Source organism: Setaria viridis, chromosome 9 (genome assembly GCF_005286985.2).
Source record: "Setaria viridis chromosome 9, Setaria_viridis_v4.0, whole genome shotgun sequence".
Classification (NCBI taxonomy): Eukaryota; Viridiplantae; Streptophyta; class Magnoliopsida; order Poales; family Poaceae; genus Setaria; species Setaria viridis.
In genome coordinates, this window is record NC_048271.2 from 6,955,176 (window position 1) to 6,972,528 (window position 17,353).

The 17,353-nt window shown below is 45.2% G+C and overlaps 1 protein-coding gene across 1 annotated transcript; it reads left to right on the forward strand.

The window, feature by feature from the left end:
• The first annotated feature begins 7,433 nt into the window (after positions 1–7,433).
• LOC117839630 (uncharacterized) lies at positions 7,434–14,103 on the forward strand. The gene is made up of 7 exons (XM_034720015.2): positions 7,434–8,994; positions 9,914–11,201; positions 11,384–11,663; positions 12,410–12,517; positions 12,633–12,911; positions 13,307–13,450; positions 13,571–14,103. The coding sequence occupies exons 1-7, from the start codon at positions 7,968–7,970 to the stop codon at positions 13,757–13,759; spliced, it is 3,315 nt and encodes a 1,104-aa protein (XP_034575906.1). The 5' UTR covers positions 7,434–7,967; the 3' UTR covers positions 13,760–14,103.
• Positions 14,104–17,353: the final 3,250 nt, after the last annotated feature.

Below are 17,353 nucleotides of genomic sequence, written 5' to 3' on the forward strand. Positions count from 1 at the left end.
ATTTTTAAATTAAATCTAATCTTTTTAAACTTCTACAAAATGCAAAACCACTCTTGGAACCATCCAAAGGGCCAAATTTGCCCAGTTTTAACAGTTAGATGGTCCTCTATGTCCAGTTTTATAGCTGTGGGTTGAAAATCAAACTCCTACTGCAGTTGAAGGGCCAAAATTGGATTTTTTTTCTTTTTGAGAATAAGTTCGCACAGGAATTGGGCATACGTTTACATTTGCGATTTGAAAAAGAAATGATTTGCCTTAGATTGATAAAATATGTTTCCTGTCCCTCAATTATTCCATCAGTTTAAATTTTTATTCCTCGATTCGAACACGACAGAAACCAGATATCAAAACCAGATTATACCACCATATGACTCCACGGCTCCGCACCCCATCTCTCCATTTCAACTATAAACTGAATTGAAATGAAATTATTTTTAAGTGGGTGCATCATAGCATTTGCCTAAAACCATCCTCACTTATACTAAGACAAATATTTTAAGAAACTTCTTAAGCCTATTTTAGTTGGTTGAAGACGTAGATGTGTGCACCTTTGTCAAGTTGAATTTCCGCTGCATATTTTTTTCTTAATAAAAAAGCCACCCAGTTCTTCCTAGGTGGCTAGGTTGGTTTATTTGTTAGATAAAATATTCTTTCTAATTCCAAACCTATGTCTCCTCACTCGAGGGCTCTTAGGAAAAGGCCGAACCACTCAGTACACATATTCACATCATGAAATAATAGATTTCAGATAAAAAGTATACTAGCACATATTCACATCATGATAGATTAGATTCTAGATTTAGGATATAAAGTATACTATCACATATTCATTCTTGAGCGCGAGAAGATAGGGCAAGGTAATGCGGAGAATGCTACGACTTTTATATGTTTTAATCGGGATGGCATGTATCATTTCTTATAAGGGTTAGGGTGCAGAGAGAGTGCGCGCGCTAGCCTAGCTATTGGCGGAGGGAAGGGAGGCAACTGAAGCTTTTAGAGTTGTGTTTAGGTCTTCTTTTTGCTTACCAGAATCCATCAACAGGGGTTTCATAAGGAGGTAATTATTCCATACATCAAGTTATAGTGAAATTACCAACCGGACTGGCTTTCTCTAAGAAAGGATTTTGTCTTTTCCGCTTCATCGCGCAAAGAAAAAAATTAGAGGGCACGCTTGGTACCTGGGCCACCCTCGCCTCGCGTCAAATCCCTCTCCCTCGGAAGCAAGCAAAAAGTTTGTCGTCACAGACTCCAAGAAAAACTTGATCAGAAACCAAATGCTAATTTTCTTGCTAGCTAAGCAAACCAAGGTCCGGCTAGGGATCCAAGTGCCCCAGAATCTCTTCAACGGCTCCACCCAGGAATAGAGACCTCACGACTAACCTCATTCCTCGCTTCATAAACACATTGTTTAATTACCCTTAATTGTGTTTTTAGACCTATGGCATCTAGATCAACGAAAATGCTCATCTTGTGGATTATGCACTCAACAGGGGTCCAGTACGCTGTGCGCGTGGGACAGGACCGTTGGGCTCAGCCTGAACCTGCAACATGCAGGTGCAGCGTGCAGGCAAAGAGCATCCAGTCCAAGTACCCCACCTGACACCGACTGCGAGAGGCTTTGCATAATTGCATCGCATCGCAGCCGCCGCATTCAAGGAGATCACGGCGGCCATGTGAGATCGAACCCCCAGAGCACGCAAGTTTTTAAAAAAAAACAGTGCAGGCCGGCGGCAGAAAAACTCATTCTGGGTTGGCCTGAAAACACTGGGCAGCTGTACCACGGCTGTCTTTTTTTTTGTTGAACTTATCTGTACTATCGCTGTCGCAATTCGATTACTGTTTAAGGGACGTTCGCTGTTGTCCGCTCACAAGCCTACAACTCGATGCCGTTCAACCGGCGGTCCCAACCCTACGAGTCACGTACTCCCTCCCTTCGTTTCATAAAGATTGTTCATTTACACTTAAAATTTATCTTACAAAATCATTCGTTTAGCCTTCAAAATTTATCCCATAAAAATTATTTATATAACTTTTAGGATCCAACAAAACCCTCATAATATCTTGTGATCCAATTAACGAATCGATCATTTACTCCCACCATCAATGCCCGAGTTATACTCGCTAAACAAGGAAGGCTAATAGGTCTGACAATTACTGCAAACATGCATGCATAATTAATTCTACTTGGTAATCCATCCGATTAAGAAGAGTTATTAGGGGTACTTTGGACTTTTAGCATTGCTACTATCTTGTCTAAAATTTTTTAAACGAATGGTCTTTGTGGGACAGAGGGAGTCATTAAATAGGCCGTTATGTCAGCAAATCGGTGACGTGGTAAGAGAGTTATTAAGGAAAGAGAGAGAAACGGTTTCTAAGAGAGAAATTGAGTCGGCGCTCGCTTCGAGGCACGAAGACACAGCCAAAGCCGCGAGGGGTTGAGCGGTGATTTCTTCCTAACACAATTTGTGGGGCCCTCCATCGGGAGCTCGCTCCCAACCTTTATCCTCGTCAGAACGCCGCATTTGCGGGTCACTCCCCGGTGCTGCTGATCTGAAAGGATCGTGTGATGTCTAGAGGGGGGTGAATAGACTCGATCTGAACATCTGAAAATTCTTCGCAGCGGAATTAAATACGTCGGAACTTCGGTTACAGGGGCGGAACTTCCGACGGAGTAAAAGGATTCTACGAAATTCAAATTTAAATAGGTTTCAGCAGAATCTATTTGAATCAAAAGTTCAGCAATAAAGTATAGGGACTATTGCAGGTGATCTTTATGAGAGAAACTTCACAAGAATATAAATCGGCACAAATCAAGCTCTAGGTCAATAAGAACTTGAATAACACAACAAGCACACGAGACAAATGATTTATTTACCGAAGTTCACTCCCACAAAGGAAGCTACGTCTCCGTTGAGGAGCTCACAAAGAGCCGGGTCCTCACTAACTCTTTACCTCTCTCAATCAACCACAAAGGAGGATTGAGACACTTACTATGAATCCTCCAATAGGATGAGCAATACAAACTTTCCGGGCGCACCAGCACCACAACAAGAGGGCGCTCAAACTGGCGATGTCGAACCGTCTAGAAGCAAGCTTTAAGAGTAACAACTACGAATTGAAGATCGAAGATGCTTCAAGTGCTCTTGAGATGAACTTGGTTGACCTCACACTCAAAGCTAGAGTCACACACCTCAAATCCTTCTCTCACCCAAGCCCTAGCTCAAAACTCTCAAAGATTTAGCTTAAGGAGGAAGTGAGGAGGAGTATTGAATGCTCTTGGAGGTGTTTGTCTCGTGTTAGGTTAGCAGCAAATGAAGAGGGGGCTGATGGCCTATAAATGCTCGAGCCCCAAAAACTAGCCGTTGTTGTGTTGTTAAGTGATTGTCGAAACTTCTGACACCGGGTTGGAACTTCCGAACCTGATCAATTAAATCCGCTGAGCAACCTCTGTCGGAAGTTACTGGGAACTTCCGGCACTTGCCGGAACTTCTGACACCTAGTCGGAACTTCCGACAAATGCAAAATCTGTGAGAAACTACATGTGCATGGGTGTGATTAAGGTATCTCTCATAGGTGGTTAGTATCTCAAATGAGCACTCTGACATCTTCAAGTCAACAAGTCGCGTCCCCCTTCATAGTATGGTGTTCCTATACTCAAATTCAAAATTAGAAAATGATAAACGAACTTCTCTTAAGCTCCAACACCGTTATTCAACAAATTCGAGGTACTTTCTTGCATCTTTTTATTTCTTTTGTTTTGAGACTATCAATTTCTCAATAAAATCACTAGTTCATCAAAACCCACTTAGAGGGCCAAGATGCACTTTGCACGCTCGCCGCAGCTACCCACGTGCTTGTCATGGCCAGCCGGTATTGCCCCGGACACCGTCCTCTCCAAGTTGAGGTCGAGGAGCTCATCTGGTGCTGGCCGCCGTGAGTCGCACCATCGATCGCGGCGTATCCTCCCGCGCGCGCAACCTGCAACTCACGCCGCCGCCTGTTCATGGCTGATCGACGGAGGTGAGATCGGGAAGAGATGGACTGGCACCCCCTTGAGCTCACCATGGCCATGCCACCACCTGCGCTCCGTGGGACCCTGCACAGCTGCTCCTGCGCCGCTCGCATAGCCTTGCCGCCTCTCCGGATCGACACAGTGTCATCTCGCGTGCACTCGCCGCCCTTGGTCATCATAGCTAGCACAAAGTGGACGGGATGCACCGCCCGTGCATAGCCGGGGCTCACCTCGTCCTCGCCGCATCCCCGCCGTGGCCTCTTCATCGAGCACACTGATGGACGCTGCTGCAACTTGCCTACGGCCCCGCTTGCCGGCGCGCATCCTCGCCGCCTACATGTAGACCCTGGCATGCATGCTCCGCGCGTGCAAACCTATGACTGTTGCTCCATGATGAAATCCACCACCATTGCAACTGATTTTAACAAGTTTTGCATTGGATTGGAGAGGGGCAAAGAAAGAGGCGATGGGAGAGAGGACACGAGGGAGACGACGGTAGAAGGACGACACGAGAGAAAATGTTGATGGAATTTACTGCAGGCCCACTTGGAGAAAATCTGGGTTGGGTGATACAATTTCTACGAATTTAGCAGTATGGACACTATGGTCCCCTTTGGCAAGGCTTCGGCTCCTCTCGTCCCCTTTGGCAAGGCTCCGGCTCCTCTTAAAATGTGGAGGAGCTGGAGGAGCTAATTTTTTTCCTCCAACTTCTCGATAGAAAATGGCTTCGACTCCTTAGTGCTCCACGTGTGGAGTTGTTTGTAGCTTCTCTGTTTGGTATCTAGTGCTCCACGTGTGGAGCCATTTTTAACTTCTCTGTTTGGTAAGGCTCCAGCAGAAACTGCAGGAAAAGCAAGAGCCAAAGCACTACTAAGTACCCAGGGGACTCTACATGTAGAACTGTATGTTAGGACTGCCCTAACGGCACGAAAGAAAAAACGGTTGGGAATCACCAGACGAAACGTACGGGTCTAGATAAACCTACGACAGTAGTAGGCGGTGTAGAGTTGCCGGTCCGCGTCCGAGCTCAACGACTCGTGTTTGGTTCCTATGACTTATTTTTAGCACCCGTCACATCGAATGTTTAGATACTAATTAGAAGTATTAAACGTAGACTATTTACAAAACCCATTACATAAGTGGAGGCTAAACGGCGAGACGAATCTATTAAGCCTAATTAGTCCATGATTTGACAATGTGTTGCTATAGTAAACATTTGCTAATGATGGATTAATTAGGCTTAATAGATTCGTCTCGCCGTTTAGCCTCCACTTATGTAATGAGTTTTGTAAATAGTCTACGTTTAATACTCCTAATTAGTATCTAAACGTTCGATGTGACACGTGCTAAAAATAAGCAAACGGAACGATCCCCTCAAAAGGCTTGAAACGCAGTGGCCTCTGGCCTCTGGGCTGTACGAACTGGTTTTAGTTCTGACCGGGGCCAATCAGGTGCGCTGGTACGAGAAGGTGGTTGTCCGATCTCATTACTTGCGGCCACAGGCAACGGGAAAAGAGCGACATCCCTCGCCGTCCAGCAGGACGGGACGGGACGGTTCAACGGTTGCCCGTTGGGTGCGTCCACTTTAATAACAGTCGCACGATTCTTTGACCAATGCACTATCGTTTTTCGAGTCCAACGAACCGAGGTTCCGGCAGTTGAACTGGATTTTTAGTAGATGGATAAAAGAGCTAGTGGACAAACCGGAAGATGGCGTATAATTGAACTTTAATTCAAAAACGAGGTCCCAAGTAACGTCCTTCAAAGTGCTCACAGTGCTATCACGGTAGCTTGTCCTGCTAACAGTGCTAGCACGGTAACTTATCTGACACCGCCATTCAAGAACTGACAAGAATTCGCCCAGCTGGAATCTGAAGCAGGCTCACCTGTTTTTTTTTAAAGTAATACAAGTCTGTCCTTTGAACTTCCTTCCTCCCGCAAAGAGCGTGGTTTATCCTAAATCAAATTATTTTAAGTTTAACCAAATTTCAAAGGGTATCCTTTTAGGTTTATCCTAAATCAAATTGTTTTGAGTTTGACAAAATTTACAATGAAGAGTATCAATATTTATAACACTAACTAGGTATGCTAGAAAATATATTTCAAATTTGCTAGACATCAAAAGTATTGATATATTTTTATATAAACTTGGTCAAACATAATATGGTTTGACTTAGGACATAATTAAAGGAACACTTTTTGCGGGATGGAGGAAGTATTGCTTAATGTACAAAATCAATTGCTTATTACAACCATTCTTGCTCTTTTCCAAAGCAAGAATCGCAAGTGTAGCCATGTCATTGTCGGTCCAAAACTTACCGTGAAATCCTCGTGCTGGGTTTTTGTTTTCCTGTTATTCTCACCTTATGAATGTTTCGGACAGGGGAAAAGCTAGATAAAAATACAGGAGGTGCGTCACTTCATAGCATATGTAGAATATTCATGCTAATGTGGTGAAAATTTAGCGGTGATAAGTGATTGTGGATTTTTTTCGGTGTGGTCGCTCCGCCCTTGGTTTCGGCCTCTTTCTAGTATCGCTCCATCTTTATCTGGTTCCTCTTCGTGCTGGTTGTAAACTTCGGCATGTTCGGTTGGACTTATAAGCCGGCTGAAAAGCTGAAACGACTGATTTGTTGTGAGAGAAAAATATTGTTCGGTGGCTGATAAGCTGAAGGAAGCCTTGTTTGTCCACCGTCATTGTACTATACTTTTAATAAATACATGCTCGGGCATGTTTTTTTTTAAAAGAAATTCCTCGGTTGCTTATATTACGATATGACACGTTTATTGTCAACTCCCTGACCCAAGAGCTGACAATATTTGCACCAAATAAACTCAACTCATACCACTACAACAAATACGATCTGTCACAAACAAAAGAAAAACAGATCTGCCTTGCAATGTTTTCAATAAGAAAAGGACGGGCGACCGTTCCGTTGTCTCGGACTCTTGGTGATAGAAAATCCTTACAGGACCCGCACAGACCCCAGGTCGCACAAAGCACGGTTCACCTCCGCTCCGTCCATTCCCCTCCCAGTCCCAGCCACGGATCTCACTTCAGCTTCAGCCAGGGCTCAAGACCAGCCAGCCACTACGGCCGCACCCACACGGGACCAGGGGGAGAGTTTTGAACGCCCAAATCTACGGGGTTTGCAACGTACTACGCGCACGAAAAATAGCTTATCTGCGCAGTGCCCCGCCCCGATCCCCGCAGCCCAAGCGCAAGCGACCAAGACGGGACGAAAGCGAGAGAGAAAAAAAAACATTTCCCATTTCCCTTTCTTTTCCTTTCCTCGCTCTTTGCCTCTTTCCGGTCTCGCGCACGCACACCACCACCACCACCCCGAATATGCTGCCCCCAGCCGCGCCGGCCGCGCCCTGATCCCCCCCCCACCCGATGCGCCCTCCCCGCCTCCTGCTCCGCCGCCGCTGCCACGCCGCCGCCGGATCCGCTCCCGCCCGGCCGCCCTACGCTCTCGGCGGCGCCGGGCCACGCTGACCGCCCGGGCCCACCCGCTGCCCCCACACCCCTCCCCGCTCCCCCTCCCGCCCCCTGCCTGCCCTCGTCGTGCCCGCGACCGGCGCGGGGTGCGGGGACGGCTGCTAGGGTTTCCGCGGCTCCCGCCACGCGGTTCCCCACGCGGATTCGCGCTTGCCCTGCGGGTGCGGGTCCGCGCTTCGCCTAGGGGGTCCGGCCGCTTGGGTTACTTCGTCTCGCTGAGGTCCTGCCGCGCCGAGGAGCTCCCGGGAAGCTCGATTCCTCGCGGGGTTTTCGAGGCGGGGGCGCCGATCTGCGGCTGCCGGCACCGCGGCATTGGGCGGCTTCCCAAGTCCCCGGGCGTCTGGAGCTTCGATTCGGCCGGTTCCAAGGCACCGCCTTCAGCTCGTCTCCAGTCTCAGTGTAAGCATTTCCTCGTAGGGCTCGCTTCTGGGCTAGTTGATATTGGAGGGAACCATGTCGGAGAACATCGATCTGGTGCTCGAGTTCCTGCGCAAGAACAGGTTCGCCAAGGCGGAGGCTGCTCTCCGCGGGGAGCTCACTGGCCGGGGCGATTCAAACGGCCCGACCACGCAGAGGCGTGTGGCGGAGCCGAAAGAGGACGAGGAGCGGGATGACTCGGTGGGCTCCAATGTAGGGCCCAAGGGCGCCACGTCAGTGAGGAGTGCGGACTCGTCGAGGGAGTTCATCGTGAAGGAGATCGATGTGGGAGCTCTGCCGAATGGGTCGGACGGAAGGAAGGGCTCCGGGATTGGCCAGCCTCAGGAGAACAACATGGGGGATCTGTATCCTTGGACCTTCACCATTGCAAACAGCACTGCAGAACAGCTGGCCGAGCTTCTGGTGTCGGAGGAGGTGCCAAGACATAGGCAGGGTGCGATGATGGCAGAGAAGAGGGATCGAGGCGTTGGGACCGAGCAGCCTGGCCCGGTGCTCGAGCAAAAAGTCTCTTTTGGAAGAGGGAAGGGAAAAGTTGATGCTGCTGGGAGAGCTGAAACCAATGAACAGGGTCATTCCAGGGATAAAAATCTGGTTCCAGAAAAAGAGGAGAACATGAATGGCTGCACAGTTAAAACAGTGCTTCCATTCTCTGCAGAAAACCCGTCATCTAGTTACAATAGTGCACACCATGAAAATGATCGGAAAGAAGTGAAGAAGAGCATTAATGCAGATGGTGTTGCAAAATCAGTGAAAGGACAGCTTGATGAAGGGAACAGGCAATATTACTTTGAAAAGTCCCAGGATACAGATCAGGTGGCTGACCGCTGCTTCGATCTGCAGCTTGTTGGAGATAACCAGCGTGAAGAACTTCCCAAGTTACCCCCTGTGAGGCTCAAGTCTGAAGATAAGTTAGTCAATATGAACTGGGAGGAAAAGATCAATCATCATGGATCTGGAGCCAAGCAATCTAGTGCTGCTGATAATGCCTTTATGATTGGATCTTATCTCGATGTTCCAATCGGGCAAGAAATAACATCTTCAGGTATGTTGATAGCGAGTTCAATAGTGTAAGGTCAACATGCTATCTTTCAACATAGTGCTGACTACTGAGTTCAAACCACTAGGCAAGCAGTGTTATGGGGTGTTTAATACGATTTATTCATTCAGTTCTGTGCAAACAAGTGTCAATGCAACAATACTGGGATCTAATTCAAGTCATTTTTTTTCTACAAATCTATCTTTGTTATGTCAAAAAGGCTTTGGAAATTGTGAAGTATTTATGTGTCGCCATGCGATGGTTGATTTGTTCTGGATTCCATTGAGTTCTTGTGATTATTGTGCACTGTGCTGTTTGAAAAAAGATCCATTGTTCAAAAGTCGCTACATAATTTTGACTTTAGTTGTGTAGGCCAGAAAACTTGGACATTCAGCTAATGTTCATGCAATGTATATCATATTTGGGACTGACTAAGGACATCAGTTGATGTAGTTTATTCCTCTACTTTTGTCAGAACAAAAAGAAACACAAATCTTGCATATTGGTGTCAGTAGCACATTACGGTCACTAACTTGTTCCTTCTCTTCATTGACATGGATCCTTTAGTGCCACTATCATGCGACAAAATTATGAGGGTTTTTTTTTCCAGGAGTCTCAAGCACATACTGAATGATCCTTTGTGTGTAGATTATTAGTGACTGTACATGTTTTGTAAATTAATTATTTACATTAGTGTTCTCATTCTTTTCCCCCTGTGAAGGATCATCGATTGACATTTCATGTTTCTGTAATTGTTTTGCTCTCCATTCATCTTCTAGGAAATTTTGTTTCTAAATTGTGAGGTGATGACTCCATATGTTTTTAACGCTGATTATTTTACTTCAGACTTTATCAGAGTGTTATATGTCTAGATTTACTAATTGTTTGGCTACTGAAACATTGACCTCTGCAATAACATATTCAGGTGGAAGACGCACAATTGGCAGTAGTTGGTTGTCTGTCAGTCAAGGTATTGCAGAGGATACTTCTGACCTGGTATCTGGTTTTGCAACAATTGGTGATGATTCACTTGAATATCCAATTGGTGAATATTGGGATTCCGATGAGTATGATGATGATGATGATGTTGGCTACACCCGACAGCCAATTGAGGATGAAACATGGTTTCTAGCGCACGAGATCGACTATCCTAGCGACAATGAGAAGGCAACTGGCCACACAAGAGGGCCTGATCGACATGATCGCCCTACAAAGGACGAAGATGATGACCAGTCATTCGTTGAGGAAGATTCCTACATATCTGGTGAGCAATATTTTCATGGAAAGAATATTGCACAAGTAGGCACTTCGGTGGGGCCAATGGTGCATGGAATTCCGGATAGTGATATGATGGCTCAGTATGATGGTCAACTTTTAGACCCCGAAGAGCTTAATTTAATGCATTCTGAACCAGTCTGGCAGGGCTTTGTGTCGCAGAACGGTGAATTAGGTATGTTAGGGAATGGAAAGTTCCTTAATGATTCTGAACGACCTCATCCTGATGACCCTTTTGTGGAGGATGATCAGCATGGCTCTGTTAGGTCAATTGGTGTTGGGATAAGCAGTGATGCTGCTGACATTGGAAGTGAGGTGCGGGAAAGTCTGATTGGAGGTAGCAGTGAAGGGGATATTGAGTACTTCAATGAGAGCAGCCTGAGTGTTAGTGGAAAAAGACATTCTCAGCAGGAAACTGAAAAGAAGAGAGTAGGTGGTAAAGGAGCAAAACATGACCAAATCAATTATGCTGTTGATATGCAGAAGGTCAATCTACCACCGGGAGCAGCTGACGGGGGATTTTCTTTTCCTCCACCATTGCATTCTGGGAAAAATCATGACTCTGATGCTAAATCTTTGTGGTCAAAGAAGGATGAAATGTATTGCATTAACGATCCCGATGAATGTCAAAATGGCATGGTATCAGATGATATGCTTGCCACATGGAGAAAAAAGAATAGCGAGTCTTCTCTAAGAAGCTCTAGAGATGAAATGACGTCTGACGTTGTTAGATCAAGAAATTCAAGTGCTTCGTATGACGAAACGGAGGACACAGCGAACGTTCGGCATCACAAACTAGACGACGCACAAGAAGAAGACACTGGAACCACCTTAGATGACGAGGAGGCAGCAGCATTGCAAGAGCAAGTCAGACAGATAAAGGCGCAGGAGGAAGAGTTTGAAACTTTCAATCTTAAGATTGTGCATAGAAAAAACAGGTACTTCTCTTTAATGCTTGTTCCACCTTTTAATTTCGGTAAAGCATAAAAAATGGTGCCGTGATTTCCAGTTCTTTATTATTATTCCACTGGTGCCTGTGTTCACCGTGCAACACCTACAGTTTCTTTTTTTTGGAGGATTTTATCTCTTCTAACATTGTTTCCTGTTAACAATATAACAGAACTGGCTTTGAAGAAGACAAAAATTTCCATGTTGTTCTGAATTCTGTCATTGCTGGGCGTTATCATGTCTCAGAGTATTTGGGTTCAGCTGCATTCAGCAAAGCTATCCAGGCACATGATTTGCACACAGGAATGGATGTGTGTGTTAAAATAATAAAAAATAACAAAGATTTTTTTGATCAGAGCCTTGATGAGATCAAGCTTCTGAAGTATGTTAACAAGCATGATCCTGCTGACAAGTACCACCTTTTGCGTCTGTATGATTACTTCTACTATCGGGTAATTTTTTTAGCTTTTACTCTTAATAGATCCTTTTCCAGTGTAATTTGTTTCCGCTGGGTCTTGAATTTATCACAACTTCACTACATGATCACATGTGTGATCTCAAAGAGTTGCTGAGGAATTAAATATTAATGTTGCATCATGGCATGTTTGAAATTCTACTGGTTCTATTCAAATCTTGTACTTAACCCTTAACTGTCAAATTGAGTGTTTCTAAAATTAAATGATCTGGCTGGCATGTAATTTATCCAGCACTCTACATTTCTCTCTGTGGATACCACAATTCCGTTTTTTATATGCTCTACAACATGTTACAGTTTATAGAATCCAGATATTTAAGGCACATGTTAATATTATCCCAAATGGCTCACATTTCTTGGTATTCCTGTACATTGATGTTTGTGAATCTGTGGCATCACATCTTATAGCAAATTCTGTCATGTTTGGTTCAACACTTATTTATTTGGTGGGTTATTTGTTTGTAAATTTCAGATTTACGTGAATTTTGCCTTTTCAGTATAAGTGCTTTGAAATTCTTGAAGTCAATCAATTAGAATGGCTAGATAACTGCTTATAAGCATTTTATGTGTGTGAAGAAGTTCGGGATTGAAAATTGAACTGAGCATCAGTTAAGGGTTGATAAATTACCTTTACCAAAAAAAATCGTCTAAATTTATGTCATAATGTCTCGAAATAAAGTTTGCTGTGTTTGCTGTACCACTTACTTTAAGTATTGTTCGCAGGAGCATTTGCTGATAGTCTGTGAACTTCTGAAGGCAAATTTGTATGAATTTCAAAAGTTTAACAGAGAATCAGGGGGCGAGGTTTACTTCACAATGCCAAGATTGCAGGTATTGCCGAGCTATGATGTCCACTATTGTTGACTTAATGTTTAACTACCAGTAACCAGACATGTGACTTCAACTTTTCACGTCGACTTAATATTTTCCTTTGTTGTACATGCAGTCAATAGCCATTCAGTGTCTGGAGGCACTTCAGTTTCTGCATGGTCTCGGTCTAATTCACTGTGATTTGAAGCCAGAAAACATATTGGTAAAGAGCTACAGCAGATGTGAAATAAAAGTCATTGACCTTGGGAGCAGCTGTTTTGAGACAGATCATCTATGTGCATATGTGCAATCACGATCCTACCGTGCACCGGAGGTTATTCTGGGCTTGCCTTACGACAAAAAGATAGATATATGGTCACTTGGTTGTATATTAGCAGAACTTTGCACTGGAAATGTAAGTGGTTACTGCATGCTGACTGCTATTGTTCTTACCTCTTACTGTTGCACTCATTTTGGTTTATGCGTTTTTCTTACGATGTTAGGGATACAAACAAACACAAAATGCAAGAGAGGAATGTACATGTACTAAAGCAAAATAAAATATATCATTTTATACCTCTTCTAACTGCTCCTTCTATTTGTGCTTATCATAGTAAGATCATGTATTTAGAATTCATTGGTCACTACTGCTAATCAGAGGAATTGAAACATAGTGAAGTTGGTGATTGAAAGCTATGCATCTGGTTATTGTGATCTTTAATCATTTGAAGGTTTCTTGTTTTATCTATTTTCTGTTATATGCTCATATGGAGTACGGGAGCTGATGTATGCATCCTCTATGCTTTTCAGGTCCTTTTCCAAAATGATTCTCCTGCAACATTACTTGCACGTGTGATGGGCATCATTGGCTCCATAGAACAAGCAATGCTTGCGCAGGGACGGGAGACCTACAAATATTTCACAAAGAACCACATGTTGTATGAAAGAAATCAGGTTTGTGCTCTTCAGTAATCGTTCAGTAGATTTTCCCTATCATAATAAGCAGCATAACTGATTTTAGCGAATATCTCCTTCTGATATTAACACTTGAGCTCGTATTTTGTTGTGCTTCAGGAAAGTAACAGACTTGAATACTTGATTCCGAAGAAGACATCCTTGCGGCACCGTTTGCCCATGGCTGATCAAGGGTTTATCGAGTTTGTTGCGTACCTTCTAGAGGTAAACCCAAAGAAGCGCCCAAGTGCCTCAGAAGCATTGAAACATCCATGGCTTTCTTTTCCGTACGAGCCAATATCTTCATGAGGCAAATTGCTATTGGATCGCGGGTGGCTTAACATTTGTCTGGACACCTGAACACCATGAAATTTTTGATAGATCAAGATGCAATATGTTCTACCACGACTGAGCCATGGCATCAACCATAAGTCCAAAAGGCTAATCATCCGGATTCTGTTTGATCATGTCTTGGTGCCACAATCAGAAGGTCTTATGCGCCATGTACTATCACAGCATGCCCTGTGTTGTGCTTGTAATATAACTTTGTTTTTTTTTGTCTTTCTAGCCCCGATGTAACAGGCCATTTTGGTTTAGGTACTTTGGAACGCATTTCTAGGAATAGGGCTGTCATGTTGTACATGGTGTGATCATTGTTGAACCCCGTGCCATGCGGTGCACCTGTATTACGGTTCTAACCCAAATTCTGAACGTCTTCCATTGCCCTGTCAGGTCTTAAAGAATTTGCCTATCAAAGTTGTCTGCGAAGCTTCCAAAGTTTGCTTCCATTGCCTGATTGTTACGGAGTCGTGTTTGATGTACTCCTATCTGCAAGGAATTCTCAACAAAATGGTCGCCCTACGTTCAGGACTTCAGGTTAAACATTATTTCAATCTGCTTTTGCTGCCATGCCTAATCTTTTCCTTTGACGCTTGAATTTTTTCCAACTTGTACTGCGGTCAGAAAATGCTCGCGGGTAAGGATGCCTAGGATATTGCTTTTAACGGTCAACGTCAATCATATCCACAACAGTCGTGAAGAAAGTGGGGGAGGGGTGTGATGAGACCAAAGTTGCTGTGCGGGGGAAAAAATGACACTAGAGTCCCAACAATTTTCTTTGTCAATGCACTGCCGTCCAAGGTGCGATGGATTTGAGGTACCAAGCTGATGGGTTGCAATGTTGCGTACTCGGGCAGTCATCCGGACCGAGATGCCTGTTACCCTGTAGCCTGCGAATGACAAAATGCTTTGGACGCAACGACTTTTCTATTCCGCCATATCCATCCTCTGCAGCCGGCCAGCATTTGACCTGCCATGATTCCAACACCGCCCCCTTGCTGTACGTCAACTGCCATTAGCGCATCCCTGTGTTCGTCACACTTTATTATACCCAGATCAGATAATCCCCGGAAGACATGCTGTCATGCTCATCGAAACAGTTTGGCGTTACCGAGCCACCAAAAGGCAAAGGTCATCTTCCCGAATACACAAGGGGTACTGCACTCTCATGCATGCACTACCGAGTAAAGGCGCATCCGTTCTGCTGTACAGAAAGCGACGTTGCCTTGATTAGCGAAGTTCGTAGAAGAGCAGGAAAAGAAAATCATTGGCACCGCCCCGCGCCTTTTGCTTCTGCGTGCAAGTGATCGGCGGCGACAGAGCTCGCCGGCTGGATAGAGATTCATCGAGAGCATGGGGAGCGCTCTCTATCTGGCCGGGATTGTACGTGGACGGCCGGACGGCCGCCAGCGGCCAGGCCCCGGGGCTGCGCTTGCGTATGGCCCCGTGGGCGCGTGCGGGTGCGGCGCACGGCCGTTTGATTAGTCAGTCGTCAGCTGCCCACGCGCAACCGCCGTGGAGTAATCAACTGCCGCGCAAACCGCTATCCCCTGCTGCTAGCTAGCGTTAGTGTTCGTGTTCAAACTCGTCGAGCGCGCCGTGCCGGACCCGTTCGCGTGCGCGCCGGTCGCCGAGTCCAACTTAAGTAGTTGAGCGTGCCACGGGCGCGCGGGCGACATGGCCTGGCGCCTTTTTATTTTTACCGTGCTCCATTCCATGGGTCCTATTGGCAATGGCACGTGACTCTCCAAAGTTCCGGCTCGCTGAAGCTCGCGCCGCTGGTAGAGCGGCCGGTCTCGGTCTCCGTCCGCGGCCGGCCGGCCGGGCGGGACGGACCGGGTCGCGCCCACCACATACAAAAGGAGTCCTATTCATTATCAGAAAAAAATGGGGGTCTTACTCTGCGAGTTAAGATTAGTCGTCGCCAGTAGTTGGGTCGCCGCCTGCCTGATAGCACTAGCAGTGCTGTGGATTGCCATCAGCAGCTAGCTGCACGTAAAACTCCTGCGACTAGAACGCTCCTTGTCAAATGTTTTGTACATAGCCGGGTCGGTTTTGAACCAGTGCAATGAATCAGATGGAGGATCCTCTCCTCCTCCGATTGAACTGTAAAAAAAGCAGCTGTACGTACGGTGGAACTCTCTCCGGTGTATGCAAAGAGGGATACCGGCCACTTTGATTAAAAGTAACATCATGACGGTCGCTAACTAGGTATAATTAACAACCATCTTTGGATCATCAGTTCATCACGGTCGCTAACTAGGTATAATTAGGCATCTTTGAAACGCTGCTCCATTTCGATTTGGACCGGACGGTGACGTGCACATGGGTCGTGATTTAAAGAAATGCTTTTATCCTACTTTAAAAAAAAAGAAATGCTTTTTATCGTCTCCGTACAAGCATAAGGTGGACGACCATAATAGGCTTCTTACAACAAACTGTTTTTTTTCGAAGACGCTCAACAAGGGCAGCTAGAGGAAGTATAACCGTTTTTAAAAGTTGTACTCCCTCCGTTGCAAATCGTTTTAGTTTTTCTAGATGCATATTGTAGCCTCCAAAATTTGTCCCACAAAGATTATTTATATAACTTTCAGATAATCCAAGGAAGACCCTCATAATACCTTTTAGCCCAGTTAACGAATCGATCATTTACTCCCACCATCGATGCTCGGGTTAGACTCGCTAAATAAAAAAGGGTAATAGGTTCGATAATTATTGCAAGGGTGCATGCATAATTAATTCTACTTGGTAATCCATCCGATTAAGAAGAGTTATTATGGGTACTTTTGACTTTTAGCATTGTTACTATTTTGTCTAAAAATTTTTAACAAACAATCTTTATGGACAGAGGGAGTAGATATTATTATGCATCTAGACATATAGTATATCTAAGTGTATAATAAAGTTTATGAATCAAATGAATAAAAAACCAAAACGATTCGGAACCCTAGTAATTTGGAACGGAGGGACCGAGATTCGGAACCCTCGTAATTTGGAACGGAGGCACCGAGATGTGGAAAAGAATCCACGATCAATAGATACTCTTTGCCGCCCCCTATTGTCATCGATATTGCCGTCGGTTTAAAAAAAAGAAAGAAAGCATATAGACCCAAATAAGATTTAAATAAACCTAGGCCGCAGTAGTTATCTGTTCCATAGAACTAAACCCACTTCTTTTAAAAAAACATGCAGCAATATTTGGGAACAAGTAGATACTACGTGCATTGCTCAATGGCAAAGACGGTAAATGGGGAGGACATGGGCTGACACGCCACCGCGAGGATGTTCCAGATTGGATGGCACGGCGACGCCGGATGTCGAGGAAGGAGCGGCGTGGCCCTATCCCAAACGGGCTCGAACGTGGCTGGCTACACGTCCGCCACCAGGCGTCCAGGCCGACCTGAACAATAACGGACAGACGTAGCAGCCTGACACCTCCCGCCTTGAGATTATCCGAGCGTTGCCGAGATCTCCGGACGGCCAGGTTTAGCGTGATCTTTTTTTTTTTCGAAACGAAGGTTTAGCGCGATCCAAACTCCTAGATCGCGAACTCGAGCTCGCGTC